Source organism: Astyanax mexicanus, chromosome 23 (assembly GCF_023375975.1).
Source record: "Astyanax mexicanus isolate ESR-SI-001 chromosome 23, AstMex3_surface, whole genome shotgun sequence".
NCBI lineage: Eukaryota > Metazoa > Chordata > Actinopteri > Characiformes > Acestrorhamphidae > Astyanax > Astyanax mexicanus.
The window spans coordinates 10763413-10782968 of NC_064430.1; the positions used below are offsets into that span (position 1 = coordinate 10763413).

General features: G+C 39.0%; 1 protein-coding gene across 9 annotated transcripts in view; it reads left to right on the plus strand.

Moving 5' to 3' along the window:
• The window catches only part of chd9 (chromodomain helicase DNA binding protein 9), a 109678-nt gene that overhangs the window by 25911 nt on the left and 64211 nt on the right, over positions 1–19556 (plus strand). For 7 of the 9 annotated variants that reach the window (XM_022667060.2, XM_049471402.1, XM_022667052.2 and 4 more), the window contains one exon: positions 16701–17092. In XM_022667060.2, coding sequence (XP_022522781.2) covers positions 16701–17092 — 392 coding nt within the window. Of the gene's footprint in view, positions 1–11727; positions 12576–12726; positions 12886–16700; positions 17093–19556 lie in introns of those variants that run through there. The other 2 variants (XM_049471403.1, XM_049471404.1) reach the window with 2 other exon arrangements.

The following is a 19556-nucleotide window of genomic DNA, read 5'->3' on the forward strand; positions in this document are numbered from 1 at the left end:
CAGTCTACAGTGTGTATTTTAAGTATCCAGCTCACTAATTAAATTAGACAAAGACATTCTGGCATGTGCTCTTAAATTAGACTCATAACATGTCACAGAGTTGCTTACACTTATTACACTTTATGCTGTCATACTTTATAGAAGCTATATACATTTAGAGAAGCTGTCCATATGATTTTTTTTCTGTTTAATTAAAAATAGTAGTGTTAATGAGTGAAAGGAGGGCAAAATACAATAATAAATGGCATCAGTTCCTGCAAAGCCACAGTGCGCCTTATGTAAAGCTACTCCGCTGAAGTGCAGCATTATAAAGGAGTTTCAATTAAGTTTCTCCAGCACCAAGGCTGGAGCAGTATTAGCATTATCCGCTAACCACAGCGCTAGCTTTTTCGCCGCTCAGAAGTGAGTATATCGAACTGTAGCCTGCGTGATTACCGTGTTAAAACAAGCTATGTGGGAAAAACTGCTAACTGATAGCGCCCTGGGTTAACTGAACACTCAGTGTTCCTCAGTGTAGTTCTGACGGGTGTTATTTACTAGCGCTAAGCACTGATGCTAACCACGGGTAGCGCTGTTGCTGACCACGCTGTTGAAAATATTGGAAATCTAAGCATACTGTAAATAAAGGAAGCTCTTTACTCATTCAAATAAACAGTTTTCAGAACAGAGATCTGTGTAGATAACCGTGTGACACCCTTGTTACTTACTATTATAATCCAGTGCGTTTTATGTGTGAAAATAGACCAGAAAATAGACGTAAAGCCACTCCGCTGAAGTGCAGCATTATAAAGGAGTTTCAATGAAATTTCTCCAGCACCAAGGCTGGAGCAGTATTAGCATTAGCCGCTAACCACAGCGCTAGCTCTTTCACCACTCAGAGGTGAGTATATCGGACTGTAGCCTGTGTGATTACCGTGTTAAAACAAGCTATGTGGGACGAACTGCTAGCTGATAGCACCCTGGGTTACCTGAACACTCAAAGGTACTCAGTATAGCACTGATGGGCTGCACTTACTAGCGCTAAAAACTGCTTCTAACCATGGCTAGCGCTGGTGCTGACCACGCTGTTGAAAATATTGGAAATCTAAACTTAAAAATATGTATGGAAGCGCCAAATAAACAGTTTTCAGGACAGAAATCTGTGTAGATTACCGTGTGACACCCTTTTTACTTACTATTATAATCCAGTGCGGTTTATGTGTGAAAATAGACCAGAAAATAGAGTGAGCCTTATAATACAATGCACCTTTTAGTCTGTACAATAAGGTATATCTGGTCTGTTGGTTCTGGTCCTCGTCAGTTTTAGGATAGGTCAAGTCACAGATTTCACTGTTATTGTTACTGATATATTGTTGTTGATATAAATATTGCTGTTGTATTTAGTGACCCCAGATATTTGCATGCCACAAGTGCAGCTCCTCTCAGCCGAACACGTGCTTAAACTCTGTTCCCACTGGATCACAACAGGAAGTAGAAATTTGAACAGAAGCAAGCACCTCTGCCAGCACAGCCTCTACTTCTGCAGGAGTATCACCTGCGTTTGTGTGCATCTTGATTTTTTTTCTCATATATAAATAATTTATATATTTTTTTAAGATTCTAGAAATTGGGCCTACTTCTATCTGGGTTAGCATTACAAGGTTAAATGTGTTAGCTTGCTCTATAATGCTAATCCAGGTCACTTTAGACCCAGTTAGGGATGTGCGTAATGTATTGTACACAATAATATTGTCTCATTTTTGAAATGATGAAAAAAATCTAAATTCTGATATCTGTATTCTATCTTAAAAGCAGTCTATTTTATACCTGTTTTCAGAGTTTAAATATAGGTTGATTTAAAACTAGTTGAAAACCTGGTGAAGCAGTTTAGCTGAGAGTTTAGCAGGTGGCTGACCATATTGGCCAAGCTGGTCGTGTAGATGGACTAGCGTGGTCAACAGCTGCTTTATAAATCTCGCTAATAGCACTGGACTACACTGGCAAATCATGATGTTTTTGTGGTTGTTTAATGCAATAGGGTGGCATGTTCTGTAGATAGCAACAATAGAGTTCACTGGATACAAAAGCACACGAAACTGGATACTTATGCATCCTGCTTAAAGCTAACTGGCCACAGTTATGCTTCCATTGTCTGACTGATATAACGAGAAAATGCTACCTAACAGCGTCTATTAGACAGCCATTAGACAATTATCATTACCATTAGTTAAAGCCAGCTAGCTATGTTAATCTGTAAAAATGTGTACACTCTTTCTCTTCTTCTCTGAAAGACTGTGGCAGTGTCTGAAACTGAGGGATGGTTTCACCACAACTTTTGGGGTAATTCTCTTCTGATTAGTCTGGTCTCTTGTGGATTTGCTTTACTGATAAAACAAGGGCTCTCTGGCAACAACTTTAGCCCTTGCAGGTCCCTGATGCGAGTACTTGAGAATTTGGGAATTGGGACGAGGCCTAAGAAACAACATAAAGAGCCAAAATATTAAGAGCACTCATAAATTAAGCAAATGGCATTGGATAAGGATAAGTGATTTTCTAAAGAAACAGGGAAGAAATTTTGTAAGTTGTTCTGGATAAGGGTGTCTGATAAATGCCTTAAATTAAAATGTTCTAAATAGAGCTGGACAATATACCGATATTTTAATATATTCTGTTACATTTTCTTATGGTATCCACAATAAACATATTGAGGATCTCTTTATTACTGAAAGAACATTGACCAAACTGTACATTTCATTACAAAAAGTGTACAAAATTCAGTTCAATTGGATCATGTGCTGCCAACATTAAACAAGAATCACTGTACTATACATGAAAAAGCTGTTTATTGTGAAAAGGTCTTTAAATTCTGTGATATATATATTTTTCTTTTTACTGTATAACCCAGCACTATCAGTGCATGATTACGTATTGTCAGTCTAAAAACAGGGTGTCTGGTAGGTAGGGGTGTGCCATATCGTATCGTACACGATAATATCACCAATATTTTTGAATATCTTGAACGATATTATACCCTAAAAATATCGTGCCATATCACCCACCCCTAATTATAACATCAGGGTACTATTTTTTTTTTTACTGTTTTTAGCAAAAGAAAAAATTACACTGTTCTCATTTTCCATTATAGATATATAAGCTATATAAGATAATGAGCTTAACAGTGGTCATAAAGTTTAGCCTCATCTGTGTATTCCTTTCCTTATATAACCCTGCATCCAACAGCCTGCGTGGCTAATTAGGTTTCGACATGAATTTCTAATTGTAGGCCGAGGAGCCATTAGCATAGCAACTTGTGTGCTCTAGCCATGGAAGGAAATCTTTATAGGCTGATTACTATAAATATCCTGTCCATGTCGAGACACAGATATGAAGCCATTTTAGAAGTTTGTTCAGCCTCTCTAGATCAGAGTTAGTAAAAGGACTCAGAACCAGACTGTTCAGCCTGTCACTAAACTGACTGCCTGGGTTGGTGTCGGTGGACAGATTACATAAATGGATTGCTTACACACTTCTTCCTCTTTTTTCAAACTTGCTGAAGGCTATTTTTTGTCCTCTGTGTGTGAGCAGCTTGGAGAAAGATTTGAGTAGCAGATTGTACAGTATTTGTATCCGTAGGCTCAGAACTGATGTTCTCCACAAAAAAGCTTTGAAAATACTGCAAGTTAAAAAAAATAATAATAAGAAGGCCAGACAGTTGTAGGTTAAGCACTGTAGCTGCCTCTGGATCTCTTGTGGTTGCCAGACGTTTCACCAAAGAAAAGACTAAAGGAAAAAAATATACTCTTCACTCATAGACAGTTTCAAAAATACAAGCTTACTGGGCTCTCATTGGCTCAACAGGCTAAGAACCCATTTAACCCTGGTCACTTTTTTTTTTTTTTTTTACATCCCACCAATTCAGGACGTGCTTTGAGCTACATTTGAACCACATTTTATAACAGTGTTAACCCAGGTAACAGAGAAGATTATAAGATTGTTTAGCAACATTTTGAAAAGGTTCCATGAGGGTTAGCTTGTAACTTTCAGAAATAATGTGCAGTGATGTTATGAGAATTAAAAAAAAAAAGTTTTTAATAAAAATGTTATAAGAACATCCAGAAAACTTGACAGATTAAATGGTCCAAGAACATTAACTGTAATATTCAGAATACTAATAAGTATACTTATAACAATTTTTTTTTATCTAGAAACAGATCCATCTCTCTCAGATTCATTCGGCATCCACTGCAGGACCCTGTGGAGCGGTCGAAGCTTTTGTCCTTAATGGCATTTTTTCCCCTTGCATTACTTTTACTTTTATACCTTATGTAGTTATGAATCAAATACTTTTATACTTGTACTTAAGTAAAAATCTTGTTGATACTTCAACTTCTACATAAGTATTTTAAACCCTAGTATCTATACTTCTACCTGAGTAATAAATGTGAAAACTTGTGCCCATAGAGATTACCACAATTCACAGGCTATACGGCGCTACTTTTTTATACGCTTTGAACACTACGGAAACATTGGAAATTTAAGCTTACTGTAAATAAACATAAGTGCTTTATTTACCCAAAATCTTTTTTTTAGTAAAACAAGCATGAAGATTAAAAAAGTATTTGCAGCCACTCGACTGCAGCTTGAATCATGCATTCAAAGTGGAGCTCTGAGCTGAGCGGAAGTGTAATTTACCAAAACCGGCTGCATGCTAAGAGCAATTTTTGCTCAAGTCTTCCAGTGGATCAGTGTGACAATGTGGAACAGTGTAAAAAAAAAAATCCATAACCAGCAACGGATTTCGAAAGGCTAGACTACTGCATGATGTGGTAGAAATCTAGACAGTGGATTATCAACTGGATTATTAACTGTAAAAATATAGCATTAAAAAGCAGCAGGTTAGAAATATAGCTAACTGATGGTAATCACAGCAGCCCTGTAACGATCATATTGGGAAAATGCTCCTTTCTTTTTGAGCTTCTTAAATTGGCAACCCAAGTAATTAATCTACTTTTCCCTTTTAATATTAGCAATTTACTCTCATGACTTTGACTTTTCCTGGTAGGCCACTGTATTTTTTTTTAACAAGCCATGTCGCAGCACTGATCACGGTACGTAATGTTATGTGTGTACGTAGCATATCGTCGCTGTCCAATGAAAAACACTTATCTTCAAAACAGCAACTTTACAGGAAAGAGAAAAAACCTCGTAAACTTTTAATGGAAGTCAGCTTAAAAAGATTTTATTTTAGGTAATTTTATAAGAGTTTCTATTGATCCGTTTATTATAATTAGAATTGGCAACTATTGATTTGTCAGTAAGCATTCATGTAAGTTAAGAGTAAGGCAAGTGCTGTGTGTGGGGTCAAAAATGTCCTCTGTCTGTGTGTCTCTAGGTCAAAAGCACACAGCATAATGTGTGTGTGTGTGTGTGTGTGTGTGTGTTTGTGTGTGTGTTTGTGTGTGTGTTTGTGTGTGTGTTTGTGTGTGTGTTTGTGTGTGTGTTTGTGTGTGTGTTTGTGTGTGTGTTTGTGTGTGTTTGTGTGTGTTTGAGCGTGAGCACAAGCACATGTTTGAGAGGGCCTCGCTAGGGGGCCGTGCTAGCCTGTGCTGTAGCCTGTAAGGGTCATTAATAGCTGCTGCCATGTTTAATGGGTTCAGGAAACACTGCTACGCATCATGTCCTCTTTCATTAATCAGCTTGCCCTCATGTTTTTTTTCCCGCCGCTCTCCTTTTCCCTATTGCTCTTCTTTCGTCCTTGCTCTCTTCAGTATAGCGCCACATTAGCCTGCAGTTCCAGTGCTAATTACGGACCCAAATCTTTCTTCTGCAGGCCCTGACAGTGTAATCTATATTCAGTTAACCAGCACACCAGCATAACCTCTGCTAACAGCTGGCTAAGGGCAGTGTAGCATCTCTTTTTTAAGCCTACACAGGTGTTAGCATACAGCTAACAGTACTTAGCACTGTGTAACGATTGTCTTATATTAACTGACATAAAGAGAATGTGTACAGAGGAGCATTACCAACAGAGAATGTGTTCCGGGTTTAAGCCAGTGGTTGCTCAGTGGTTGGTAGGGCTCTACAATGTTGAGAAAAAAAAAAGAAACAAAAAAAATGTTTTGGTTTTGCAATCTACAGTACCAGTCAAAAGTTTGGACACACCTTCTTATTCAGTATTTTTCTTGATTTCTTTATTTATTGTATTTTTTTAAATAGATTAATATTACAAAAATGAACAAATTACATAGTAACTGAGATGGGCAATTTGGGAAAAGCAGCAACTATTGTTCAGCACCTCCAGGAACTCCTTCAAGTCGCTTAGAAAACTATTTTCGGTGATTCTCCCTCATGAAGACACTGAGATTAAAATACCAAAAGTGTGACTAATTCAGCATGTGTTCCTGTATGGCTTTATTGTATTTAATATTTATCTACAATGTAGAAAATAGTACATTAAATAAAGTAAAAACCCTAATTCAAAAGGTGTGTCCAAACGTTTGACAGGTACTTTATATTGTGATATATTAAAAAATATAGGAGGAATTTTGCTCAAAATTGATGATGATTTAGCCAGTGATATTTATCATGCAATCTGTTCATCATTCATGATTGAAGTAACATAAATGGCATTGGAAAGATACCATCTATAATAATGATACCATCTGCCACCTAAAATATAAACAGTGAGACTTTTTTCTTCATCAAGCAGGAAATAAAAGGCATAAAAATGTTACAGTGCACAAAATATTGACTATTGCGCTTTCGACAATATTACGATATATTGTGCAGCCTTAATGGTTGGAGCACTTGGCCATCAATTACAAGGTTGTGCGTTTGATACCCAGGTTCGGTGGGCCGCCGGTCAATCTCCCCAGATCTTATATGAGTTTAAAACCACCTTTTTCAATTTTGAACTCTTTAGCCTAAGATGTATCTTTTGTCTTGAACTATTTTCCCTACACCACATGACTTTTAGCCTGATTGTAACCCCAATTTTTAGTTGTGTTAGTTGGCTATTGCTTCAGGCAATGAAAATCCAACGTTTTATATTGTCTACCTGAATTTTGGAGTCTAGTAGTATAAACTCTTCACCAACTCCAACAGCAGCCAATGGAAACAGACATTTTCTGAAGTAACTGTTTATCTACAACAAACAACACCTAGTGGGTTACATAAAAAGTAATTGCAGTCTTTTTTTTTATCTTATTAAAATTTTCCGTTCCATCATATACCGTTAGCGCTACTGCAGCAGCTGGAGTAGCCATCAGGTGGTTTACTGACCTCCCGCTCTTTATGTAATGTGTAAAGACCATGCTGACCATATCTCCACCCCACAACTTTACACAGCAACGTTTTTTTACAGGTTTTGTTTGCTTCTGCACAATTAGCAGCACAACCAATGATACATCAAATTAGTGCACCTCTATGTTGGCATCTGAATCTCATAGGTAATATGAGGTTACCTGTATGTTGGCTCTACATTGGTCCAGATTCTGTATTAAAAAAAAAACGTCTAAAATTGGCTCTAACTTTAAAAGACATGTAGTGTATACTAGGCTTAAATAAAACCTTAGTGAGAATTACAGATTCGTCCGTGGCAAAAAAATTTCCTTAATTTCTATGAAAAAGCAGCATTTGAAAATATGCTATATGAAGTTTTACCATTTATGTGACCATTCTGCCTCAACTAGTTTCTCTAGAATAGCACGTTTCACATCACACTCTTCTTTGCGTACATCTTGATCATTTTATTAAACAGACATTATGAGATATGAGTGCAGTTCCTCTTTTGGACATTATTATTAATGTTTGAGTTCAGTGGAAATATAATAATAGGACTGTATTCAGTTTCTATCAGGGTTTCCAGAGTTTTGCAAGTGGCAGGTTTACCATTACTTTCGCGGGCCGGAGAAAAAGAAAGTGAAAGCATGAAGTGATCTAGCTTTGTGTGGAAGAAGAGTTAAGATGGTCAACATTTCTGTTTGTTTCAGCATGCTCTCTCGCTCTCTCTTTCTCTCTCTCTTTCTTTCTTGCACTTCTCTGTTTTGTTCAGTGAAGCTGCAGTGGTTAGATAATGATGCGGAGACTGGCACCTATGCTCCTGTGCCAAACACCCCCCACCCCCCCACACAAGGTGAACTCCTCCCCACAGCAGAGCCCAGCTATTCCCACCCATTTGCATATTAACTGTTTGGTTACCATGGCGCCAGGGCCATTTGTGCCATGTGACTGCGCCAGCATGTGCCTGTATCTCCCCCTCTCTCCCTCTCAGCACATTACAGCCACACATGCTGCTCCTTCACCCCGCCTGTGTGTGTGTGCCTCCATGTGTTTGCATGTGTCTCTGTGTGTATGTGACATTGGATCTGTTCTTTTTTTGCCTCTGGTTGACACATTCTTTCTTTTCTTTTACATTCCTCTTTTTTTTTCTTTGTTTCTGGTTTTCTTTGTTGTGAGTCAACGGTATGTAAATGTAAAATCTAGTGCCAGTGAAAAGTTTGAACACACCTCTTCTCATTTTATGATTTTTTTACACTAGGGTTAGTGTAAGGTGTTAGGTTTAATATTAAAGACATTAAAGCCTTACAGGGGCACATGTGGAATTTTGTAAATTTTGTAGACTTAAAAAAAAAAGATTTTTTGTTTTATACTTTAGATTCTTCTAAAAAGCACATTTATCTTTGAGGACAGATCTGCACACTCTTGGTATTTTAATCTCAGTGTCTTTATGAAGTAGAGTCACCTGGAATAGTTTTCTCAGCGTCTTGAAGGAAGGAGTTCCTGGAGGTGCTGAACAATAGTTGCTGCTTTTCCTTCACGCTTTAAAGCTCCAGCTCCTCCCAAATCACCATCTTAGTTCATCGGGTTTAGATCAGGGGATTGTGGAGGACAAATACGTTTTTTGTTTAGTACATAATTCCATGTGTCCCTTAATTGATTTGTGTCCAAACTTTTGACTGGTACTGTATATCGTCCCTTGGTTTTCGAGATATTGATGCTTTTATAACTCAACATTGTTCAGGTTGTGTGTGTTTTTGCTGTGGGTTTTTGTCATTTGTTTTCGTCATATAAATGTTTTTGGCTAAATTCATATTTTAAGATTACGATTTTAAGCTAAAACCTAAATCAAACAAAATTAAACAACACTTGTTTCTCAATTGCATAAATGAAATCATGTATGTTTGCCTCTATACTCAAAGGAAAAAATACAATACTACTATTTAAAAGTATTTATTTACTTAACTGGCAAACCAGCATACCAACAAAACACCATATGACAAAAAAGGCATAGTGTCATTAAGTCATAGTTAGTAATTGTTCTACATACATTTTTAGGTCTTTTCATTTATTGGCAAAACTTTTTAGCAATTTTTCAGTGAATAATTTTAGATATTAAATATTCAGATGCTCCCTGGTCAAGATAATACTGGTGTATTTCCAATGCCCGTCCAACAACATGATGTGCCACAGCAACCACTTCACAACCACCTGGCACACCATAGCAACATCATAGCAACTGCCTGAAACATGATTGCAACACCTTGCAACACTATAGCACCCATCTAATTATCACTTAGCAACACTATAAGGTAATCTCCAGGAATACCGTGGAATACACAGGGAATACTACAGCAACCTTTTAGCAACAGCTTAGCAGTAAGTAAAAACCATTGACCCTGGCTAAATTGAATGAAACAGGAATTTCCGCAGTTAAGGCAGAGAATCTCAACAGGAAAATAATTGTAATCCTTCTGTCAAATTCAACTTTACAAACCTCAGGAAAAAAGAAAATAAATATAAATATCATACATTGTGCCATTGTATATTTTAAATGTCTGGCCTTACCAGACCCAGAAAACAGAAAAGGAACCTAAAGCTACATATTGATCCTTGTGCAGTGCCAGCTGTATTTTACCGTGTTTGTGTCTGTGTTCTGACTCACAGGGAGTCAGTGTGTATGAACTAATGCATGAATATATGAGAATGAGTAAGACCAAAGAAATAGAATCTTTTCTTTTTTTGGCCCAGCTCTGATTTGTACAGCATGAAGTTTCACATCTTCATTTATTATAGAAATATTTTTCCCATGTGTGTACATGAGCTGCACATGTTGGCCAGTTCCTCTTCATGCTGGACTGGACATTTAGAAATATTTTCTAAGCTCTCTTTATGGGACAGTGGTACCTCGGTGATTAGAGCACTGGGCCATCAAAGACAAAGTTCAATACCTGGGTTTGGAGGGCCGCCATTGTTGGGCCCTGGAGCTAGGCCCGCAACCTTAATTGCTCCCCGGGCACCTGAGCAATGGCTTCCCACTGCTTCGGGCACGTGCTCCACAATATCACTGTGTCTTTTCAATGTACTCAGTGGGTATATGTGTATACACTGCACGGATAGTTAGAATATGGAGGCCAAATTCCACCTGTGTCCAGCACAGGTCTGGTGTCTATGTTATCTTGTCTATGATATAAAGTTAAACTGGTTGTTTTTGGTACTGTATCTTAAACTCTGATATATACTGGTCAATCACCCATAACATTAAAACCAATGACATCAAGTGAATAGCATTTAGAGATGCACTGATTTCTTTTGGCTCAAACCAAACATGCTTTTTTGATTTGTGGGTCTTACAAAATTCTCTGTTAGAGAAAACTGATGCACTTATATTAGCATTGATTATCTCTTTACATTGGAATCTATCAAGAGGTGGGATATAGGTTCGATGTTAGGCAGCAAAGCCACTTTGACAAGAGCTGACAATTTGTGTTGGCTAGATGAATGGGTCAGAGCATCCCTAAAACATCAGCTTGAAGTGTCTATGTTCTACATCTACGTAAAACTCACTGATGATATATTAGTCAGCTATTTTGCATACATGAATACAAAGTTCACGTTACGTGGACTAGCCAATAGAAATATTATATATGGCAATTTTGAGAACAAACCATACTAATGGATTAATGGTTAATAATAAAAGAAAATGTTTATTCTTTTATATACATTTCCTAGATTAAAATGTTTGTAGTTTTTTTGTTTTATTTTATTTTTTACACCCCAATTTACACGGCCAATTACCCAATCCATTCATTAGTACTCCCCCTATCACTAGTAATGACCCTACACCAGGAGGGTGAAGACTACTTAGCACATTCCTCCTCAGACACATATGAAGTATATATATATGAAGCGCAGCGACTCATTTCTGATATATTTTATCAAAATGTTTATTTTTTTATTTTAAAAAAATATATAAAAAATGTAAACCAATTTTCATTTATATAAATATAGATCAGTTTTGTTTCTATATTTTGACTCCACAGAAGGTGAGTCGTGGTGGGCGTCCTTTATTTTTATTTCTAAAAGGTGATGGTGACACAACTGATTGCCCACCAGTTGTGGTGAGGATGCTTTCAACATCAGAACTATTCATTCGATCTCCAAAATCCCCAATTTTGCTGTCTATACTATTTAATACTACATACAACTTAAATATGTATTTGTTGCAGTAATATATGCTTGAAATTATTTGTAAAAAAATCTAAGTTTTGGCAGAAATTTCAGCAGAAATATGGTTTATAAAAAATGAAAGAAAAAAAACTTGAAACATTGTCATTATTATTTTAGAGCCATATCACCCACCCCTAGCCCAGGAGTCTTGAGTAGTAGTCCAGTAATGTTTTGAGGGTTAAAGTTGGTTGTGAAAGTTGTAAATGTAATAACTGCTAGCCCCATCTGGTGGCCTTTTCTTCTTCCACACAGCTACATACACACACAGAGTGTGTGTGTGTGTGAGTGAGTGAGCGAGGGAGAGAAAGAGAGAGAGAGGGAAAAAAACGAGTCCGGATTTTAACGACATCTCTAATATTCATGCTGATGCATTTTGATGCTTTGTGCTGCTTTCATTTCGCTCCGCCGCCGCTCGCAGCAGCACACACCCGGGCTGGAGAGAGAGCGAGGGAGAGGAGAGGAGCGGAGCGGAGAAAAGAGCAATAGGGAAGAGGGAACAGAGGGAAAAGAGGGAGAGAAGAGAGAGAAAACTATATTTTTTTGAGTGTGTGTAAAAGGAGGAGTAGCGCTAGCTAACTAGTTACTTTAATCAGAGAGGAGGAAGCATAGAAAACACAGGAGCGCCATTCAATCAGTCATTTAGTTAGTTAGATTAGCTAGCGAGCTAGCTTAGCTAGTTTGCCGGACGGACGGACCGCGGGAGAGAGAGAGAGAGGGAGGAAAGCGGCGCCGGCGGCGGCGGTGGAGCTGGAGGAGATCGGCAGAAGAATGAGAGGAAGGCGGGCGAGTAGTGCGGCCTCGTCCCACCGTTTTATCCGTCCCAGGGAAGAAGAGCCGTGAGCCGCCTGCGCCTGTAGAGAGAGAGAAGAGAGAGATAGACTGAAAGAAAAAAAAGAGGGAGAAAGAGAAAGAGCACGCAGGAGAAGGAAGGAAAAAAAACTGCTAAAGGGCAAAGCTTTTGTTGGGCTAGCTAACTAACCCAGCTACAACTAGCTTAGCTTAGCTATAGACGATTGGAGAGAAAGAAAGAGGGGAAAAACGAAAAGAAAGAAAGAAACATGTCTACGGTGAAGAGGCCGAGAGGAAGGGTGAGTGAGTGTCTGTGTGTCTCTCTCTCTCTCTCCCACAGTGTGTGTGTGTGTGTGTGTGTGTGTGTTGGGGTGGGGGGGTAGTAAGAGGAGGAGGAGGAGGAGGAGGAGGGGGGAGAGCCACAGGCTCACGCTGCAGACTGTACAGTGGCCGCCATCTTGCTCTAACTGTTCTTCTGATAGTTATTTAGCTCATTTTCCGTCGAGCTAGCTTAGCTCACCCGGCTAGTAATAGCCTTTAGCTTGTAGCCCGTAGCCCTTGGTCTCTCTGCCTGTAGCTTACAGCTCACTAAGGGTTAGCTAAGCTAGGGTAAGTTAAGCTAAGCTAACTAGCTAGCTACTTGGCGTGGTTCCACCTTCTCTAAACCACACTCTCCCTTAATTCTTCATGTGGTGCAGTGTGTGTTCAACAGCTAGCGGAGAGCTAGCTTAGCTAAGCTATGTCCAGTAATGTTGGGTACTGTGTGTGTGTGTTTGAGAGAGCGTGTTTCTGTGAGAGGTGTGTGTGTGTGTGTGTGTGTGTGTGTGTGTGTGTGTGTGAGAGAGAGAGAGAGAGAGAGAGAGAGTTTTAATGAGAGCAGTTTGTATGTGTGTGTCTCAGAAAGTGTGTTTCTATGAGAGGGCTATGTCTGAGGGAGTTTGAGAAAGTATATTTCTATGTGGAAAAAGTGTGTATGTTTGAGAGAGTGTGTTTCTGTGAGAGAGCAGTGTGTACGTTTAAGAGGGTTGTGTGTGTGTCTGTTTGAGTGTTTCCATGAGAGAGCAGTGAGTGTGTCATTCATTCTTAGGTCCAGCATGGTCTCAGTATAGGTGTTGGTATGTTGATATATTGGTGTGTGGAAGAGAGAGAGAGAGAATGAAAGAATGTGTGTGAGCCAGTCATTCATTCTCAGGTCCAGCGTGGTCTTGGTGTTGGTAGAAAGAGAGGCAGAGACAGAGTGTGTGCTATCTGTATAGAGGGTTTTTATGATGGAGAGAAAACAAGAGTGTGTGTAGAGTAGAGTAGAGAGGATAGCAGAGAGATTGAAATCACTGCAGTCCTGGCAGCCTGTAATTTTAGTTATTTATAGATGTATTACACAGCTGCAGTGCTCTCAGTTTGGTGCATTTTCCCTTCTCTCGCTCGCGCTCTCTCTCTCACAAAAACTCATTCTCTCTTCATTTTCTCCGTCCCACCCTCCCCTCCTCCACCCTCGTTCTATAGCTTTTCATTTCCTTTCCTCCCCCCTTCATTTCTCCTGATTTTCCCTTATGCCTGAAATGGATTAGCAGGAATATTCCAGTCGAGGGCAGTCTCATTTTCTCTCTCTCTCTCTCTCTCTCTCTCTCTCTCTCTCTCTCTCTCTCTCTCTGTGTGAGAGACTATCTCTCTCGCTCTCTCTCTGTTTCTTTATGTCTCTCTCTCTCTCTCTCTCTCTCTCTCTCTGTGTGAGAGACTATCTCTCTCGCTCTCTCTCTGTTTCTTTATGTCTCTCTCTCTCTCCCTCTCTCTCTCACTCACGTGAACTGCGTTATGCAGCCCATGTTTATCCTCCAGATGAATTACTGTTTATTTCCCCCTCCCCCTTCTTTTGTTTCCCTGCTTCCAGATAATTCCCTTTATTTAGCAGGCAGGAAAGCACATAGCAGGCCTGGCAATGTGATCAGATGAGTGTGTGTGTGTGTGTGTGTTATGGGTGCTGTTTGGGTCTCTTTCGTTGTGTACGCATATGTGTGTTTGTGAGTGCGTGTGCACTGAAATAAAGGCGTTCATGTATAATTCACATTATGATCGTGTAGCAGGCTGAGGCATGCTGCTGACTGTATTATTCATGCTGGATTGGCTGACATGCCGTCTGTCCGTCTGTTTCTTTCTTTTTTTTCATCCATTGAATCCGTATAGTGTTGAAGAATGTGTACTTTCTGAAAGAGAGACTCTAGCCGAGCCTAGGCCTGTCCGTCTAAGTAAGGAAGGCGAGGCAGAGGACACAGGATCAGTATACCGGGTCAGAGGTAAACGGTCAGGTTGGGAGTTCTGGCTTGACTAACTTTTTTCCAGCAAGTTTCAGGCAATCTGTGAAATTTGCACTATGCGAGATTGCTGTGTTTTGGATCATTGTAACTACACAAATTAACGAATGAAATGTATAACAAAATAATTGTAATGTTCATCTTTCTCTATGGTTGCTTTGTGGGGGATCAGGTGTTCTCAATCCAGTCGTCTTTAATTTCGTTGGGTCCACATTCAGTACAGAAGAAGTTATTTTATTAACTTTATTAGTGCAAGCTACATAGGCCTACATTATATGGACTAAAGCAGTGGTTCTCAAACTTTGTAGACCATGTACCAACACCAGTGACCAAACAAAAACATCCACCTGAAATAAAACTTTAAACCATTTTACAGAACACACATTTTTCCAGTTGATGTTCACCTGTTGTGTGAAGCTTGCCAGCTTTTGCAATCTTTGAGTTAGGATAAGTTGTTTGATTATTGTTCTGGTTAATACAGTATTCCTACTGAGCCATCTCAGAAGGACTTAGACAGTGTTAGGCAATGAACTACATTGTGTAGTAATACCGTATTTCACTGTTAATTAATTGTTAGTAACCTTTTCCTGAGGTCATGTAGTGGCCCACCTTGAAAACTAAAGAACTACTGGATTAAAGCAGTTGGACACCAACTCATTCATGTTGGACTAACTGTCTCTGCTGTTGTGGAAAGAAGGCTTTCTGTAGTGAAAATTTGGTTGCCCTCAACAACAAGAGTGGTAATGAGGTCAGGATGTTAGATGATAACCACCCCACTTAACCCCCAACTTCCCAGTTTATCCCAAAAGTACTTGATGGGAGACCATCATCATTCTAGAGAACACAGTTAGTTTCACTGCTCCACAACTCATAAATGCTAGGGGTTTTTATATCCCTTAACCTGGCATTAAGCATGGCACCGATAGGTTCATGTTTATCGAATCCAGAAAGATCTGTTCTAATAGCAGTACGTCTCTGCTGGGACTACATTAGCTCTGTGTGTATGAGTGCAGTTGCACATCAGTTTTGGCAATAGGTGTGGGTTAAATTGGCTGAACACATTTATTAGAAGCGGAGTCAACAATTGTTTGTTTGTGTTGAAGTTTATTCTATGATTTCATGATATTTGTATCATGTATATTGAAATCATGTATAACCAGTCCAGCAATGGTGCGTAAAGTTATTTTGTCCGATCTGCTTGTGTAGGCTACTTCTGGCTGAAAGAGAAGACTGTATTATGAAACCCAGAGTAGTGACAAAATTTACAGTACGTTACCTCAAACATGGAGGATTTCCCATGTTTTTTTTTTTTTTTCTTCTTTTCCTCTCACAGAGTGTGTGTGTATGTGTGTGGGTGGTATCCACAAGCTGTACTTTCACACCTGCCCTGTCGAGCTGCTAAAATGAGCAAATCTTAAGACTAAGTCGATTTGAGAGTGGCTACAGTGTGAGCCCTAGGCCTGGTGTTCTATGCTCTCTGCATCAAATCCATTCTTGAAAAGCTGGACACTCTAAAACGGCTTTGTTTTCAGGCTGCTCAGTTAAGGCTTGAACAGTGGAGCAGAAGCCTGTTGATTTAGCTGTCTAAGCCAGAAGGGAGAATGTCCACAGTCTAGCTGGAAAGCTAATCTTGCTATCATTTGGAAGGCGCTCAGTTCGTAGTAATATGTAGCTCTCTAAAACAGCGTACATGAATTTGATTACAGTGAAAAGAACACTGTGTTCCTTCGAGGGCAGTTCGCTGCGTGAGGAAGAAGTATAAACATCTGCACAATGAGAGTGAGCTCAGTAAACATGAACATGTTTTGTAAGAGCTATGGTATAGGCTGTTGAGACTGTTGAGACTCCACAGCTGCTTAACAAGCAGAGCGGAGCATAATTAAACATTACACACGCTAGGTACACTAAAAAACGGCAAGGCAGAAAGGTACTTTGTTTTTTTTATAGAAAAAGAAAAACGTTCAGTAGGTTGTTCTTTAAACTAGAGTTTTTTTTTTTTTGTTTTTTTTTTGTATATCCATGCCCCCTCTTGTACGCTCTAGGAATTTCTATTTTTAAAAAAGTATATTTAATTCACCAGATATTGATCTCTCTTTCTCCTTTTCTTTCCTCCAGCCTCCAAAGAACACTAATGGTTCGAGCAGTCAGGTACGGCTGCTCAGTCCGCCGATGAAGAGCAGCTCCTCCTCGTCCTCGTCTTCATCTTCATACTCTTCCGCGTCAGAGAAACGGGTGCAGAAGCAGCAGAGGCAGCAGCAGCAGATGGAGGCGTCCGCTTTGGAGGACAAGCAGCAGAAGGCCAATCGAATAATTTCTGAGGCCATCGCTAAAGCCCGGGAGCGAGGAGAGAAGAACATCCCACGTGTTATGAGCCCAGAAAGTTTCCCCAGCTCCTCCCAGCATCGTGGCCACAGGTCATCAGCCTCCAAATCCAAAAGCAAGGACAAGAGTTCCAAGAAGGCTCGAATCATAACGTCCTCCAAATCTAAACAGAAGACCAAGATCGGGTAAGAGCTGCTTCCTCAGTTTCCTCCCTCCCCTCCCACCCCAGGCTGCTGATGCTTTTTCCTTTTTGGTTTTCTGTGTCATCACTGAAGTGATATATCTGGCTGTTTAGGTGGGGTTGTACTGTACTGTTTTGGTGATGATTGTTTTGGTGCTCTCTGTTTGCTACAGTTACAGCTGCATTCTTTGGCACCAGGATATTTTTACCATGCTTAGATAGGTTTGTTTCTGTCCTTGGTCCAAAGCAAGGACCATCTGTGGTCTGATCATCTGAGTTTTTTCCTTTCTCTCTCTGCCTTTGTTTTGTTTCTTCTTTTTCTTCTTATAATCATTGCTTATAGTTGTTAGGCCCAGCTGCTGACTAGAGGTAGCAGGCCTGTTTAAAAGGCACGCTGTTGCTGCCAAGATGGCAGGAGCAAAGTTCAGTTCTATTTACTGCCTAGTAACTAGTGCATGGCAGCTTGTGCATGAGAGGTAGAATGAGAGGGAGAGTAAAAAAGAAAAGCAAAAGAAAAATGTGAAAAAAAAAGTTGTAAATGCAGTGAATTAGATCTTGTGATTTTTTTCATAAATGTAACTCAATAAGTGTTATTAATACTTGCAAACTTGTGCAGAGATGTTTATATACTACACTGGGCTGAGTTTCCCCTACGAACTTTTCATAATGTTACCTACATCATTCTTAAGAATGTTCGTTTGGTAATTATAGAGTTACTAGTGTCTGGATATTATCTCAGTATGATTTTTGTCTCATGCATGTACACTTGGTAGTCAGATGCAATGCCAGTTAGTCAGACTGAAATCTGTATGGGACTATTCACTTGTTTCATGGCAATTATGGTATTACTGTTGTATTGGTTGTACTGGGAGGAGTTTTTATGTGGCTTGGGCTTATACAAGTATAAACATCGTTAGGGCTGCAAAGTATATTGTTTAAGCATAGTAATCACAGTGTGGACATGTTCAATAGTACCCTTGCAAGACCAATGTGCAATGTCATAAGATGAAACATGTGATGCTACAACTTGCTTGATACAAAAGTTTTTCTTTTCTTTTTTTTTTATTATGATGTCCAAAACCAGTATCATTTATTTCATTCCAATTGTCAGTGTGCAGAGTGCAATTATGAGTGAATCATTAAGTTTAATGAAAGCCACACCTCTTAGAAATTACTGTTTTTTGAATAGGACCAAACTAAACCAAAACTAAATTAAATCTTTGGCCAAAGGCTGAGCAACAAATGTGTTTATTTTGGCAATTTTTTATTAATTTCTTTCACCATGGATTAAATTAAATGCCCTAAATTTAGAAATGGGAAAATATATCAATTACGCAATATATTGTATTGTTTTGATGGTTAGTAGCATCAAATATGTATATTGTTTATTAAAACATGGGCGCTCTAAAATCCCCATATTTGGCTAACTAAAGTTACTCCATATCAAACAATTCATATGGTCAAAAATATTGTCTGTCGAATTCTGTGAAACTGACATCAATAAATCCATAATTCCTAAAGTGTGCTTATTGAGGAGTATTTTATCCTCTTTAGTAATACAGATGCCCTGACATAACCTAGAGAATTGTCTTACGATATATTGATTATCTCAGAATCACAGTATCTTTTATATCATTGTTATACTGTCGTGAGATGCCCTCTGATTCTCTCCCCTGCTCAAAAGGCTAATGAAGTGACCAGGTGTAAACAGGTCCGAAACTGTTTGTGATCAAAGTACTGCCATAACTAGCTTGTAAAGTAATGACCAATCCTATCTGTTTTTTTTTATTTGCATTAGTTCTTCTTAAAGTGGTTATTTTGGTTATTTTCTCTGCTGTCTTTATTTCGTGTGAAAAAAGCATCCATATGTCAGTCAGCAATTTAAGAATCATTCTAAGAATATTTTAACCAGACATTAACAGGCATGCCTTATATGTGGCTTAATAAAATCAGTTATTCACAGTACAGATTTGTTGTGCTTTTTGAGGAGAGCAATTATTTGATACTATTTGTTAAGATGTGGTTTATGAGGTCAGTCAGCAGAACTGACTTGATCTTTGCTTGCGTTTGTTTTGCTGAGCTTGGAAGGTTTTTGGAAAATCATTGCAGAGTACTTTAGTGTAGAAGAAATGACTTCAGAAGAGCTTAGTTTACACCTGCTGTTCCACCGTCTAACAGGTGTATATGCGGGGGTGGTTGATACAGTGAACAGTGAGTGATTTCACCACACAAAGTTGATCAGAATTAAACAACTGACTGTAGATAATAAAAAAGAAAAGAAGACACTGTGGTTTTGTGCCTCTCTGTTAAATTCCCCGGGGTGGAGGGGTAGATCATTTGTAAAACTGTTCAACCTTGGGTGATAATGACTGGAACAGCCGGTGTCTAACTTGAAAGCAGCACAAATATAGACGTAATTTCTGCAAAAAAGGATGTGTAAATTGCGCATATGCGTATATAGTTGCTCA